Source organism: Amphiprion ocellaris, chromosome 18 (genome assembly GCF_022539595.1).
Source record: "Amphiprion ocellaris isolate individual 3 ecotype Okinawa chromosome 18, ASM2253959v1, whole genome shotgun sequence".
Taxonomy (NCBI): Eukaryota; Metazoa; Chordata; class Actinopteri; family Pomacentridae; genus Amphiprion; species Amphiprion ocellaris.
In genome coordinates this window covers 7,414,418-7,431,539 of record NC_072783.1, presented here as the reverse complement: position 1 = coordinate 7,431,539, position 17,122 = coordinate 7,414,418, and the positions used below count along the sequence as shown (strand labels likewise).

Below are 17,122 nucleotides of genomic sequence, written 5' to 3'. Positions count from 1 at the left end.
TTTTTTGGTCTTTTTTTAATCACTCAGTCGTGATTTGTTGTTAGTCTTCGTGCTTTTTTGGTCTCTTTTTCATAGTTTTATGTCTTCTTTTACATTTTTTGTCACTTTTTGATAATTTTGCATCTTTTTTATCATTAATTGTTTATTTTATGATGATTTTGTGTTTTTGTGATGATATCATGCCTTTTGCTGATATTATGTTGTGTCTTTTTAATAATTTGATGTTGTTTTTGAGATTATTGTCTTTTTGATAGTTTTTTTTTTTTTTTTGGCCTTTTTCGGCTTTTATTTGAAAGGTGCAGTGAGAGAGAGACAGGAAACAGGAGGAGAGTTGGGGGAGAACATGCAGCAAAGGGCTGCTGCATCAGGAACCAGCTCTGTACACCTGCTTAACGCATTGAGCTATAAGGGCACCCTCTTTATGATAGTTTTATTTTCCTTTTTTGGATATTTATTTCCATATTTTTTGTCTGTTTTTAAAAATATTTTTTGGTCTCTTTGTCATAGTTTGTTGTCCTTAATCATGTTTTTTGCCTTTTGGATTTTTTTCTGTCTGTCTTTGACCATTTCTGCCTCTTTTTTAATATTTTTTTGTCTCTTTTTGGTCAGTTTTTTTTTTTTTAAGCTCTTTAGTCATAAGTTGTTGTCGGTTTTCCTTTTTTTTAATCTATTGGACATAATTTTATGTCTTTTCAAAATATTTTTGTCTCTTTGTCTGGTACCAACAAGAACTCGTCCTTGGTGAGTTTCAGTTCCAGTTCTGTGACATCTGAGCCTTCAGATCTGCTCAGAGGGACTCACCGGTCCGACCTTTAAACCAGAGAGGATTTATTCTCCTGCAGCAGAACCGTTCCACCGGGTTCCACCGGTGATGCTAATCGCTCTGGGCAGGTAGCGCAGATTATCAGGTATTAAGCGATCAGTTTAATTGCTCCCTCATGTCCCGGCCATCGGCTTCGTTCTGCAGCTTCTGTTTGTCTTTTTACGAGGTGAACAGAACAAACTGCTGACGAAGGAACCGAAGGAACAAACGTTTTGCAGCTGCTGGTCGTGACTCGGCAGGTTCCAGGTTTGAGTGTCGACACGTCTGGAGGCTGAGAATAGTCCTCAGATAATCTCATTACGTTCTGCTCTACTTAGAACCACCGTGATCTCATTTTATTTATTCACCTGAAGCTCAGCGACCAAAGAAACCCACCTGGAAAATGAAAAAATAAACTTTATTCACTGGAAAAATTCATCATTTTCAACAGTATTTAAAAAAAAAAAAAAAAAACGATTCATTTTTCATAGAGAATAATAAATTTTGATGATAATTTGTTCTTTTATGAAGCTTGACTTCAAAATGACACAATTTTTTATAACAATTTAAATCAGCAAATAATCAACTTTTATTTTACTAATGTTCCCTGTTTTATTCAATTACAGATAATTACCAGTAAAATCACAGAAACAGCATTAATTTATATGATAACTGTTCAGCGTCACGAATCTGCAACAAATATTGTTTGATTTTACAGATATTTGCTGTCGTTTGAAAGAAAAATCTTCTATATTCAGGATTTAAAAGTGGTACAGAATTTTAAAAGCTTGATTTATTTAAGTGTGAGTTAAAATAAAATCACAGAGAAACATTAATTTACACACTAACTGATGAAAAACGAGCCAAAACTGTAAATTCCAATCGATTAATCGATTAATTGCTGTTTATAATTTAACCAATTAAAATTTGGGCAGATTGTCAGTCATTTGGACACATTTTAGGTGAGTTTTAGGTCATTTTGGACTGATTTACATAATTTCTGACAGGTTTTCTGTCATTTTGGACAGATTGTAAGTCATTTTAGGTGAGTTTTAAGTGATTTTGGACAGATTTTGCGTAATTCTGGACAGGTTTTCTCTGTTTGACCCTTTTGAAATAGTGTCGGAATGATTTTAGACAAGTTTTAAATCATTTTGGGTCAGTTTTAGGTCAGATTTAGCATAATTCTGGACAGATTTACATAATTTCTGACAAGTTTTATGTCATTTGGACAGATTGTAATTCATTTTAGATGAGCTTTAAGTCGTGTTAGACAGGTTTTGCACAACTTTGAAGAGGTTTGGATTCTGTTTGACACATGTGCAGTCATTTTGGACAAGTTTTGCTTGATTTTAGACAAGTTTTAAGTCATTTTGAACATATTTTGCATAATTTTGGAGACGTTTTAGGTGCTTTTTTTGGGTCAGTTTTAGGTAATTTTTGAATTAATCTTGGACAGGTTTTATGTCTTTTTGGACAGATTGTAAGTCATTTTAGGTGAGTTTTAAGTCATGTTAGACAGGTTTTGCATAATTCTGGACAAAGCTGAAGTCATTTTGGACACCTTTTAGGTGTTTTCTAGGTGAGTTTTAGGTAATTTTGGACTGATTTGCATAATTTCAGACAGATTGTATGACATTTTGGACAGATTGTAGGTCATTTTAGGTGAGTTTTAAGTCATGTTAGACAGGTTTTGTATAATTGTGGACAGGTTTGGACTCTAACCCATTTGAAGTAATTTTGGACAAGTTTTGTATCATTTTCGACAAGTTTGAAATAATTTTAGACAAGCATTCTTGTGCTTTTACCTGAATGTTATGGTTTGATATAATAGAAAATTAACAAAAGGCAGCACTTATAAAAGAATCCGGCTTCAGGTCTCCACAGGTGTAAATATAACCTATTATATTTTGACATTTACAGACTGGAAGGGAAATCAATCCATCTTGCTTCAAGTTTTACTGCATTTTGAGCCAGTTATTGATCAACTTTTTAAACCAGCAGTTTGTTTCAGATTATTCAGGTTTTAATGTTTTATTTGAGTTCAGAGGACCAGATGGTTGCTTTGTGGATAATCACTGCGTACATACAGCGTATTCTTATTATATATGTGGATGTTCTTTAAGATGATGATGTTGTTATTTCAAAATAAGCCTCTTCACAGCAACCTTATTATCCTTTACATAACGCACCTATACGGAGTATAAGCTGGACCTTATAGCAGCGCCGCCTCCTGAAAACAGTCCAGATTTACTAGGAAGACGGGAAATAAACCCACTTTAATATGTTTATTTTATATGTAATTCTGTAAAACCAACTTCTCTTTATCTTCTCTTCTTCATCTGTAAAAAATCTGGTAGCAGAAAAAATGTATTAGACAGCGATGGACCATTGTAATGTTTTAAAAACTAGAAAAAAGCACTGTAAATATCTGTATAATAACAGTAAAACTGCAATTTAACACAAATATACAGTGAGAAGAAAACCAATGTAATGTATACATATATACAGTGTACAAATAAAAAAAATAATGTAGATATATACAGTGTAAAAAGATACAGTGGGCAAAAGCAAACAACAAATGTCGTATAACAATAGGATGCAAAAATTTAAAGAAAAAAATATAATGTCGAAATATATGCAGTGTGCAAATAAAGAAAGGTATGTAAATATATAGTGTTAAAATATACAATAAAGTATTTTAAAAACATACTGCACACAATTTTTTTATGTAATGTAAAATTTACAGTGAAAAAAATTCAGGGTGCACAAATATTTAAAAAAAAACACCGTGTGTACAATATAAATAACGATTATGTGATGTATAAATATACAGTGTAAAATATAATGAACCAAAATGTTTTAAAAAATGAAATTTATAAATATTCAGTATAAAAACATACAGTGTACAAAAATGTTTTAAAAAGTTATGTAAAAATACAGAAATTTTAAAAGTGCAATGTCAAAATATACAGTGTGAAAAAATGTAAAGATAGCGGTGTAATAATATTCTGTATGCAAAAATGTTTAAAAGGAAAATATTTTAAAAATGAACAGTGTGATTTTTTTACAATGAACAAAATGTTCTTTTAAAAAAATAATTTAAAATTTAGAATGTAAAAAATGTCAAGAAAAAGTAATTATAAATATACAGTAAAAATATAAAAAATATAAAATGTAAAAATATACAGCATGCAAAGTAAAAAAACAAATATAATTTAAAAGTAGGTAATATAAAATTTACAGTTTAAAAATATACAGTGTGCAAGAATGTAAAGAAAATGGTGTAATAATATTCTATATGCAAAAATGTAAAAAAAAGTCATTTAAAAATATTCACTGAATGTTTTTTATAGTGCACAAAATGCTTTTTTTAAAAAAAGTAATGTGAAATGTCGAGTGAAAGAAATGAAAAAAATACATATAAATATATAGTATAAAAAACGCAAAAAATGTAGAATGTAAAAATATAATGTGCAAAAATGTAATGGTAGTGGTGTAATGATATTCTGTTTGTAAACTGAAAAAACAAAAACAAAAAACTGTAATTTAAAAATGTACAGTGCACATTTTTACAGTGCACAAAATATGTATTTTTTTAAAAAGGAATGTAGAATGTAAAAAAATTTAAACATTTAAAGATGTAAACATACACAGTGTGCAAAATTATTAAAATTCTAATCTAAAAAATATGCAGTGCATCAAAAAATATGCAAAAATAAATAAATAATAGATCTAGAACTTATAAAATGTAAACATTGTCAGTGTTCTTGTGTTCAGCCTGTTTGGCCTCAGGACGGAGCCTCCAGAACCCGTCAGTGCAGACCTGGTTCTGTCAGTCCAGACCCGGTTCTGTTGGTCCAGACCTTGGTTCTGTTGGTCCAGACCTTGGTTCTGATGGTCCAGACCTGGTTCTGTCCATCCAGACCTGGTTCTGTTGGTCCAGACCCAGTTCTGTTGGTCCAGACCTTGGTTCTGTTAGTCCAGACCCGGTTCTGTCCATCCAGACCTGGTTCTCTTGGTCCAGACCTGGTTCTGTGGGTCCAGACCCGGTTCTGTGGGTCCGTCAGTATTTGCTGCCTCCACAGAAACAAACCAGGATCAGATTGAACTCGTCTGAAGCAGTTCTTGAACGTTCTGAGGAGAACCTCTGGATAAATAAGTAAATGTTCCTTTGCAGCCGTCTGACATCCAGGTCAGCACATGGTGGAACCGCCGCCGATTCAGGAGATTTTATTGGTCGGATGAGGCGGGAGGAGGGAGGAGGGGGACGATGACAAAATCCTGCCGTGATTTGATTATTTTGTGCAGCGGAGCAAACAGACGGCGAGGAGCTCCGGCATGTAGCTGACGTGTCGTGTTTGTGTTGCCAGGACGATCATGGGGCCTCACGGCATCAACCGGGCCGTCCAGAGGCTCGAGTTCTGCGACTGCAAGAAGGGACTCGGTGAGCATGTCCACCTCCGACCTCTGAGCTCCGTCACATGCTCGTTCAAAAGCTGCACTTTCTAACCGAGTCTGTTGACAGGTGTGAAAATAATCGGAGGCTACAGGGAGCTGACCGGGGAGGAGTTCGGGATCTACATAAAGAGGGTGATCGGCGGCGGGCTGGCAGCTCTGGACGGTATTTCTCTTTATTCTGGGTGAAAATACATCCAGATATTATTATTCTGATCAACGTTATCCCCCCTCACCTGTCACACTCTGTTCCAGGTCGGCTTAAGTCAGGTGACCTGATTCTGGATGTCAATAACAACAGTCTGATCGGGGTGACCAATGAAAGGTGAGTCTGCATGTTTACCTGCAAAAATTCAACTAAAAGACAGCAGATTATGACAGAAAAGAGAAAACAACAACAAAAAGAGGCAAACATGACCAAAATAAGAAAAAGCAACAACAAAAAGAGGCAAAATATGACCAAAAAGGTGAAAAACAACAACAAAAAGAGGTAAAATATGACCAAAAAGAGATAAATTACAAAACGAAGCAAAACATGACCAAAATAAGACAAAACAGCAACAAAAAGAGACAAAATATGACCAAAATAAGGAAAAATAACAACAAAAAGAGGCCAAATATGACCAAAAGGAGAAAAAACAACAACAAAAAGAGGCAAGATATGACCAAAAAGAAACAATTTGCCTCCTTTTTGTTTTTTTTAAGATAAAAAAACAGATAAAATATTGCTTAAATGAGACCAAAATGATACCATTTATCAGCCAGAAAGTGTAAAAATAGAATCATCAGGCTTTCAGCTTTCTGATGGTCCTTGAAGGAATCGTGTGTCTGGAAACACTCATTTTGATTCACTGTGGTTCATGTTTCAATCTAAAGTACTGCAGCTCTATAAACCAAAAGTAACATTAAATGATTTAAAAATGGTGCAAAATGATACAAAACTTGTCTAAAATAACTTCAAACTTGTACAAAGTACCAAAAAAAATTCCCAAATTAACTTTCCAAATTAAAACCATCCAAAATTACTTGAAACTAGTTAAAAATGGCTCAAAAATTGTTCAAAAAACAATTTTGAACAATTTGAACAGTGTTTAATCCAGTTTTGAGTCTCTGCTCATCATCAGTAGAAGATGTTTCACCATGCAGAATGGATCAACAACCTGCTCCTCTGTTCACTGTTTCTGAGCCTTGCTTCATTTATTTATTCATCCAGTGGGTTGGATTCTCAGTCAAAAATTGTCCAAAACGATTTGAAACTTGTCCCAAATAACATAAAATTGGTCCAAATGAACTAAAAAATGTCCAAAATGAGTTCAGTTGAGTTCAAATAACTCAAAAACAGTCCATACTTACTTGAAAGTTCATGAAAATATCTGGAAATTTGTCATTTTAGACTAGATTTGCATTATTAAGGTGAATTTAAGTCATTTTGTATGAGTTTTAAGCCACATTTCAGTCTCTGTTCATCATCAATAGAAAGATGTTTCACCGTGTTGAATGCATCTCCATCAACCTGCTCCTCTGTTCACTGTTTCTGAGCCATGCTGCATTTATTTATTCATCCAGTGGGTTGGTTTTCCTCTTAGTCTCTCTGTAGAAACACTGCCTGCAGTTCAACCTGAAAACTCTCTGAATGTTTCCCTGTTGGCAGTTGAATCAGACTACCACAGTGGGTGCATGGTCCTGACAGTGAAGAACGGAGGTGGAAAGTGATGATTTGAGTGTAGAAGTGTTTGGAAGATGACATTTATGATTTTTTTTTTACAGAATCTGCTGCTATTTTCTAAATGAGACATGTAAAATAAATAGATTTGGTTGACGTCGGCATTTTTAGCTCAGATTTAGTAGATTTTAGGTCGCTCATGATGCTTTTAAGAACTGCTGGAAAGTTGAAAATCTGATGATTCTTTCAGTTTTTACAGTTTCTGGCTGATAAGTTGAATCATTTTGGTGATTTATTTTAACATTACTTTCATACCTGCTGGTGGGTTTTTGGGTCATGAAACGATAATTTTAGTTTCTTACAAAACCTAGTTAGAACAGACACTTTACTTCTAGTGAATTCTTAAATGAGACATGTAGAATAAAGGGATTTTAACAAAACACCTCGATTTTACAGTTAGATTTGATTGTTTTCCATAGCATAAATGAGTAGTTCAAGGACTGTCTTCCTGTTTTTACAGTTTCTGCTGGCGTATGATGCTAGGCTAGCAGTTCCCCTCAGTTTTGCCTCTTTCTTTATGTACGCCATGTTTAGTTCCAGCTGTTAACATCTGTGTTTCCTGATAGGGCCGTAGAGATCCTGAGGACGGCTTCACTCTCCAATCACATGTCGCTGCTGGTCACCAGAGACGACGAGTCCAGGTAAAGAAGCTTTTATTGTGAAATAATCAACTTCAGTCTTTTGCTCAGGAGCTTTATTTTTTTAAAGGTTGTTAAATTGTCTGTTGGTGAATGTTTTTGCAGCAGATTTATTGGTGCACAAAAATTTTGTAAAGACCATTTAGTTTCAAATGACTCTTCGAACTCTGAATTTTCTGTAATGGAATCATTGAAACACAAAAAACAGTCATTTATTTTGGTTCTTTCAAAGATTTTTTAAAGGTCTTCTAGAAATAAGACAAATTCTGATCATAAATATACAAACAGAAATGTTAATATTTGGTTAAATTTGTCCATTTCCACCTCAGTTCGGTTTAAATCTTCTGGTTTATCTTCGACTCCTCTGGACACTATACCTACCGTCAAGCATGGTGGTGGCAGTATCATTACACTATCAATTTAATTGACTGCTGGGTCATAAATATATAAACAAAAATGTTAATATTCGGTTCAATTTGTCCGTTTCCTCCTCAGTTTGGTTCTTCTGGCTTCAATCTTCTGGTTTATCTTTGACTCCTCTGGACACTATACCTACCGTCAAGTATGGAGGTGGCAGTATCATTATACTATCAATTTAATTGACTCAAGTCTGAGACAGAAAGACAACAAGTGTAGTGGAATGGCATCAATTCTGGTGCAGCTGTTTCTTGTTGTTGTTGTCTTGTTTTTTCATAAATCCACAGGTTATTGATGAGTCTAAGTCAGAACTTTGGGGAAACCAGTCTAGAACCTTCATTCTAGCCTGATGGAACCATTTCTTTACCACATCTGATGTGTTTGGGTTCACTGTGTTGTTGAAACATCCAACTGTGTCCAAGATCAACTTTCTGCTGATGGTTTTTAGGTTTTCCTGAAGAATGTGGAGGTAATCCTCCTTCTTCATTATTCTATTTAATTTGTGGAAATCTCCAGTTCCACACAGCATGATACTGCCACCACCATTCTTGATGGCAAGTTTGGTGTTCTTGGGGGTAAAAAGAAGTCTAAGACCTGCCTAAGACAGTTTGAAACCAATCCTAAACCAAAGCTTAAACCTGTTTTAGAAACAGTCTGAAATCAGTCCTAAAAAGTCACAAACCAGTGCAAAATCGGGACCAAAACCAAACCTAAACTACCCCTAAAACAGTCCAAGACCTGCATAAGACAGTCCAAAACCAGTCCTCAAAAAGTTCTAAAACCAGGACCAAAATCAAACCTAATCCAGTCCAAAAAATGTTCAGAACCAGCCAGAACACAGTCTGAAACCAGTCCTAAAAAGGTCTAAAACCAGTGCAAAATTGGGCCCAAACCAAACCAAAACCACTCCTAAAAGAAGTCCACGAAAGTCCAGACCCAATCCAACATACAGCCTGAAACCAGTCCAGAAGTTCTTCTAAAAAGCCCCAGAGCATGATACTGCCATCACCATGCTTGATGGTAGGTTTGATGTTGCTGGGGTTCAAAAAAAGACCTGCCCAAGACAGTCAAAAATCTGTCTTAAACCAGTCCTAAAAAGGTGTAAAACCAGGACCAAAATCAAACTTAAACCAGTCCAAAAAAATGTTCAGAATCAGTCAGAATACAGTCTGAAACCATTCCTTAAAAAATTAAACACCAGTACAATACCAAGACAAAATCATACCCAAACTACTCCTGAAGAAATCCAGGACCCACCCAAGACAGTCTGAAACCAGTCCAGAAGCTTTTCTAGAAAGCCCCAGAGCATGATACTGCCACCACCATCCTTGATGGTAGGTTCGGTGTTCTTGGGGTTAAAGGCCTCACCTTCAGTTTTCGTTCCATCTGACCTCAGAACTTTCCTCCATAAGACCTTTTCTTTGTCCACGTGATCAGAATTACAATAATCCAGCTAAAACTCTCCATTAATGTTGATTTATTTCATGGAAACAAACTACAGAACGATATAAAAGTAGCTCTGAATTCTGCTGATATATTTTGATGTGAACGAAACCAAAACTCTGAGATAACAATCTTATTTAATTGCTAATTATCTGCTCATAAGGACGTCTGTATTTGTGTTTTGACACCTTTGTGCTTCTGAAAGTCCTGTGGATTGAAACTATAAATACCAGCAATGAGAAAAAAAGTGTTGAGGCTTTCTCTCCTCTTTTTAAAGCTCCGCTGCCACAAATTCAGGTGTTTGCTCGTCTCCAGTCATTGGAGAATCATTAAAATGAGCCGCTAAGCTTCTTAGAATCCCTCATTCAGCCTGCAAGGAGGAAAAGTCAGGATTTAAAAAGAGGCTCTTCAGAAAGATGGAATCTGCTTTTATTCCCACTGCGGAGCTTCTCCAGCAGCAGCTGATGTTTTCCAGCTAAGAGGACAGACGGGAAGGAGGGCAGGTGTTCTTACCTGCAGCATCATCCCATAGAAACCAATCACGTCAGCGGTCTGGGCCGTGTGACGGGCAGGAGGTTAACCGACCTGGCACTCTGCTGGCCTCAACACAAACCCAGACTGACACAATAGGGACACGGATCTAACAGCTCCCAGATCAGCAGAAACCAGCGCCAACCATTACGTCATAGAACCAGCCGAGGTTCAGGTGTTCTTCAATGTGACAACAGAGATGTCTTGTGGAGGAGGTTTACATGTGAACATTGAATCATGGACAAATTAATTTGGATTTTTGACAGTAATTTAGAAAAAAGACTCTTTAATGTCCAAGTGAAAACTGATTTCTACCAAATAATGTCCAATAATTAAAAATACAAAACAGAAAATGAGTTATTCCCTCAGTATCCACCTCCTTTCAGTCAGTATTTAGTAGATGATCCTGTTGGTCTCCATCAGTCTGAACGTTCTTCTTTCTAAGCTGTTAAACTCTGTCAGGTTCCTCAGGGATCTGATCAACAGAACCTTTCAGGTCCAGACTCTAGTTCTCAGGTGGATTGAGGTCTGAACTCTGACTCCTCCAGAACTTCCACCTTGTTGTCTTCAAACCATCTCTGAGGATCTTTGTCTGTTTGCTTCGACTCATTGTCTGGATGGAAAACTGATCTTCTCCAAGTCTCATCATCATGTTGTCCTCCAGGATTTCATTTACTCGCTCTTTACAAGCCTTCCAGGACCTGCTGCTGAGGAACACCATGATGCTGCCACCACCGTGCTTCACATCATGATGATGCCACCACCATGCTTTACATCATGATGCTGCCACCACCATGCTTCACATCATGATGCCACCACCGTGCTTCACACCATGATACTGCCACCACCGTGCTTCACACCATGATGCTGCCACCACCGTGCTTCACATCATGATGATGCCACCACCGTGCTTCACAGTGGGGATGGTGTGTTTGTGATGATGTTCAGTGTTTGGTGTCCATCAAACATATCATACAGTCTGATGGACATAAAGCTCCATCCTGGTCTCTTCAGACCAAAGAACCTTCTTCCAGGTGTCTTCAGAGTCTCCACATGTCTTCTGGTGAACTCTAGTCCACATTTAATTGGAGCTTTTTCCATCAGAGTCTTTCTCTTTGTCTCCATAAAGCTTTGACTGGTGAAGAACAGACAACATTGTTGGATGAACATTCTGAAGCTGGAACTCCTTCAGAGGAGTCATAGGAGTCTTGGTGGCCTCCCTGACTAGTCTCAGTTTTTGAGGACATCCTGCTCCAATCAGATTTATTCATGTTCCATCTTCCGTCCATTTCTTAATGATGGATTTAACTGACCTCCGAGGGATCTTCAGGAACTTTAAATGTTCTTGTATCGTCCTGACTGATGGTTTTCTCAGAATTTCTTGGAGTGTTCTTTAGTTTCGATGCAGCTTGATATAGAACTATTTCAGCAGCAGTTGACAGAAGGCCACATGTTGTTGTAGCTGCAGAACGTTTCCTTTATTTCCATCTTGATGATGAGGAATTTAAACCTGAGCCGGTTTTATGCCGACGCGTCCCACCGCCGCCTCTCAGCTCGACCTCCATTGTTGCGGCGATTAGTTTCACACTTCAGAGTGAATTGTGCTGATGATGGCGTGCAGCCGGGACAGCGGGTCACGGCGAGGACAGCGTGATGCAACACAGCTGGGAGTCTGTCGTCACAGGTTCAGATCAGACAAACAGAAAAACAAGCTCAGCCGTGGAGGTGAAGTCAGATCAGCAGGCCGGAGTTTCTGTGCCGTTTATAAGCCGTGTGTGGAGGCAGCAGCAGTCTGTGGGCTTAGTTTACTGTTCAGGAGGCTGCTAGGGTCTAAATATATTCAGAGGAAACACTCAGTATGTTTGGTTTGGTGCCATGCAGGACAGATTTATCAATAAAATCATAATAATCAAGGAAAACTCAAGGAAAAGGGGATTTTTAGTAAAGATAAGAAAACCCACATGTTACAGCAGCTCTAAACAGAATAAAGATAATAAAACTGCATCCAATCTGTTCACACAAGTCATGTTGGATATTTGCTTCCATAATTGTTAGAAAAGCTGCATTTAAAATGTTATTATGAGTCGATAAATATAATTTGCACATCGTTTGAATTAAACACTGTATGAATGTAGTAAATAATGTTTCAGTGTTATCATATGTGAAAATAATAAAATATATAAAAGATGTATGTAATAATATATATTCAGCCTTATCTGTATTATATAATAATAATTAGTCACACATACAACAGTAGATGCATATTAAAGGATAATTACGCAGAGTATGTTAGAATTAAAATACTGATATAATAGATTAACTCAGTGTAACCAAATCCAATATTCTTAATAATAATAATAATAATAATAATAATAATAATAATAATAATAATAATAATAATAATAATAATAATATAAAATACAAACAATCATTTGTGTTATTTTATTATAATAATGATAATAATATATACTGTAAAATAATGATAATTATTTTTGTTTTTATGATTTGTTTTATTACAATTTATTATTATTATTATTATTATTATTATTATTATTATTATTATTATTATTATTATTATTATTATTATTATTATTATTATCATATGATAGTAACAATAATAATAATAAATATTAAAATGAAATAATTATAATTTTGTTATTTTATTATAATATATATTATGTTTAGGATTTATTTATTATCATTATTATTTTTATTGTTATTGTTGTTAGTTATAAATAGTACATCATTAAAATAAAATTATTATTATTTATTGTATTAATATATAAATATTCTTTGCAGTAGCAATAGTAGTATTTGTAATGTTATGTATGTAATATGTCCCTGTATGTTATATGTATATTAACATATAATATAATATAATATAATATAATATAATATAATATAATATAATATAATATAATAATAATAATAATATAATATAATGTAATATAATGTAATATAATATAATAAATGTGTGATGTGTGCAGTGCATAGTATATAAAATGATTATTGTTAGTGTGTGTATAATATGCATTTAATGTATTTTAATATATTTCCATCATTATTCCTGCTGCAGCATTAAATGAAGGTCGACCAGTGAACTGTAATTCTCTGTAGATAAACTGATATTTAATAAATTTCCATCGTTATTCGTGCCGCAGCAGTAAATCCTCGGTAACTAGCAGCTGGTTCAGGTTCTAACAGTCAGACGTTCCAGATGTTTTCTCTCCTAAAGCCTTCAGTTCAAACCGCCCAACATCTGCAGCAGCGTCCAATCAGAAGGCAGGAACCAGGACGCTGCAGACTGTTTATTTATGACAGAAATCAGTAAAAATCCACAGGAAGTCTGAGCTTCCGATCAACAACAAAGAGTTTATTTGATTCTTTAAATTCAGATGAATGTTTGTGTTTTTAGATAATTTTTTTTGTGATTTTGGAAATTTTTAATAATTTCGAACACGTCTTGAGTAAGTTTGGAAAGTTTTGATTATTTATGAATTTTGAAAAATTTAGACTTAGACTAATTTTGTCACTTTTTTCACATTTTTTAAAAATTAATTTCAATTCAGTTTGGACAAATTTCACATCATTATAGAATATTGAAAATATTTTAGAATTTTTTTTGTTAATGAAATATCATGGTTTTAACCATAGAATATTGAATTAATCTATTATTATTAAATTAATAGAAGCACATTTTTAAATAAACAAGTTTAAAGAAAGTTGCTAATCTGACCAAACTACCATGATAATATAATATACTATGATATAATACTATTTTTACAGGAAATAAAAGTGGATTTGTTTTGAAGGTAACAGGAGTTGTTATATTCACTGTTTTCTGGTCGTAGTTTCTTCTGGGCCGGGTGTATTTCCTGAAACAATGCTGTCTAAGTTCCTCTAATCTTGTTTACGTTGAATAAAGCAGGTCTGACCTCTGGGATGTGTCGCCATGACAACCGGTCCAGGAAGCGTTTGGATGAAATCACAGACGATTTAATCCGGCTAATCCAGAGGAGCGACCCCCGGAGCGCTCAGACCGGCTCAGGAGGACACAAATAATTAAATATATCGTAGAAAAAAAAAAATACACAGAAATAAGAAAAAAAAGTAAAAATCTGGCAGCAAAGAGGCCAGGAAACGTACAGAAGAATTTTATAAACTGTAAACACTAAAAATATTTGTAAAACAGCAAAGATCTGTGTAATAATATTCTACAGTAAAAACATTTTTGTTGTGAATAATAGATGTAATTTTACAGTAAAAATAGAAATAATTATTTAGAAAAATACTGATTTTTAATGTTTTGGCATTTTTATGGTTAATGTCTAAATTAAGATTTTTATTCTTTGATTTTACTGCATATTAGAATTTAATAAAACAGAGACAATCAATAAAATACCTGTGCAAAAAAATATTTACTGGTCCTAAATATGCATATTTAAATCTCAGTAAAATCCTATATTTTGCTGATTTAAATCCAGTAAAACATTATGGTGAAACCTTGTAAAAGAATAAATTGCTGTTTGTATAAATCTTTATTTTTCATGTGGACAGTAAATACCTCCCTTTTTAAAGTCTAGACGGCATAATGAATAATCTCAGAATGATCACTAATAAACACCTTTTTATCAGGTTCACTTCACTGGATATTTTTGGTTCTGGTATAATTTATAATTTTTCTTCCTTCTGTTCAGTTTGTTTCTGGTTGAATTATTTGCACATTATTTACTCGCTGATTATCACACATGGAGCTGATGTTACACTACACCTGATTTTTATTAAATTTAGTTTAATTTTAATTTCATTTTATCACATATTTAATTTTATCTCATTTTTATATTATATTTTATTTATTTAATTTTATTTGATTTATTTTATTTAATTATAATTCATTTTATTTTTTATATTTTGTTTTATTGTATTTTATTTCATTTTATTTTCTGCATTTTTATTTCATTATATTATTTCATTTCATTATATTATGGTATATTTTATTTAATTTTATTGTATTATATTTTATTTAATTTCATAATTTTATTTCATTTCATTGTATAATATTATATTAAATTTTGTTATTTTTTATTTTATTTCATTATTTTATTTCATTTTATTTTATTTATTTTTATTTCATTATGTTATTTTGTTTTATTTCATAATATTATATTACATTGTATTTCTTTTTAATATATTTTGTTCTGTTTCATTTTATTATGTTATTTTTTTCATTATATTACACTTAATTTTATTATATCATGTTTCATTTTATTTTATTTATATATTTTTAAAATCTATTTTGTACTGAGAAACATGTTTCTTTGCTCTGATTCTGGTTTAAATTAAATATTTTCTTTCAGTTTGTTTCTGTTTCTGGCATAAATTTAATATTTTCTTTCAGTTTGTTTCTTGTTCTGGTATAGATGAAATATTTTCTTTCAGTTTGTTTCTGGTTATAGATTATATATATATTCTAGATTATATTCATTTAGTTTTCGTCTCAGTGAACGTCCGGAGAGTTTCCGGGTTGGAGGTCAGTCTGGAGGTGAGAGTCGGACCTCTGAGCTCTGATCTCAGGATGTTTTGTCTCAGCTGCAGATCCTCTTTAGGAGAATTAGCGTCCGATCGGATCAGATCCAGGTCAGATGGCGCCGTCATGACACCGGCTCAGGTTTCTACAGCGACCAGGAGGGGGAGACAAACGCTGACAGATGGGTTTTTCTGCAGCGTTTCAGACGGATTTAAACTGAAAGAAATACAAGAGACGTGGAAATGAATCTCGTAGTTAGCTGCTTTTTCATAGATCCTGAATTTTCCTGAAACTTTTTATCAGTGCTTCCTAAAAATCATCTCTGTGTCACTGGAGTCTCCACATCTGGAAAAAAAAAAAAATCAATGTTTTTTTTTTTTTTTTTTTTTTTTTTAAATAAATTTTTTAACCCCCCCCCAAGTCAGAATAGAACTAGTAAAATCAAACAAAATAAAGTTTATTAATTTACATATTAACCCTAAACAACAGGCAAAAACTGTAAATAATGTCCACATTACACAATTTTTAATTTAATTTTCTTAAATAGTGATTTGTTATTTTATAATGCTTGACTGCAAAATTACACTTTTTTTTTACTATATGTAAATCACGAAAAAAATTAAAGTCGTCATTTACATGTTGATGATACTATAAAATATAATACAAATTTATTAAATATTGTTTAACTATATATCTATTAAAAATACAAAACAGGCAATAAATTAAACTGATAATTTAAATCGGCAAAAAGCATCATGATTTCACAAATACCTGCCATTATTTTAAAGAAAATGTATTTCTATTGGGACTGAAAAATGGTCAATAATTATTTCATGCTGTTATTTTATGTATTTTCTTTTATCTAGTGTAATAATAATTTACAGACTGATGAGACTGTAAATAATGTCTGCATCCCAAATGTGTGTTTTTACAAACAATAATTTGTTCTTTTACAGGATGCGACTGTAAAATGACACCGTCTTACTGTATTCAAAACAGATAATTTATAATTATTTTACTAGTATTTGCCATTTTTAGTGCAGCTTAAGTTATTTTTTACGATGTAAAACTGAATATATGTCACGTTCATGTGTCCCTCAGAAGGGAGTTTGCTGAGCTGATGGAAAAGTACGGGTCCAATAACATCACAGCTTCAGGACGGATCTCACCGACGCAGCTCTCCACAGGTAAAACATTTATCAAACATTTAGTCCAACACTCAGCAGGACTCCAGATGTTCCACAGCAACTGAACCCTGAAACTAAAACAATGAAATGAAAATGTCCCAAATTTTCTCCTCAAAACTGCCGACTCTTTAAAACATCTTCAGACGTTCAGAAGGCATCGTCGTTCTGCAACAACATTAGAAATATTCTGACTTTCTGAACATACTGACGATCCAAAATGTTACAACTTTTCAAAAATATCCTAGCTTTCAGAAAAAAGAAAAAAAAAAGAATGTCCTCAGCATTTTCTCTTCACTCTTTCCTGGAGAAATCTTTAAGACTTCTCTCTCAAAAGATGTTCTCTTTTTTAAGACATTTCCGTATTGTGCATTTATTTTTTCTTTCCTAAAATATCCT

General features: G+C 33.7%; 1 protein-coding gene across 4 annotated transcripts in view; it reads left to right on the top strand.

The window, feature by feature from the left end:
* The window catches only part of stxbp4 (syntaxin binding protein 4), a 65,800-nt gene that overhangs the window by 12,480 nt on the left and 36,198 nt on the right, over window positions 1–17,122 (top strand). For all 4 annotated transcript variants that reach the window (XM_055004774.1, XM_055004773.1, XM_055004775.1 and 1 more), the window contains 5 exons: window positions 5,176–5,249; window positions 5,331–5,426; window positions 5,516–5,585; window positions 7,550–7,624; window positions 16,641–16,726. In XM_055004774.1, coding sequence (XP_054860749.1) covers window positions 5,176–5,249; window positions 5,331–5,426; window positions 5,516–5,585; window positions 7,550–7,624; window positions 16,641–16,726 — 401 coding nt within the window. The remainder of the gene's footprint in view (window positions 1–5,175; window positions 5,250–5,330; window positions 5,427–5,515; window positions 5,586–7,549; window positions 7,625–16,640; window positions 16,727–17,122) is intronic.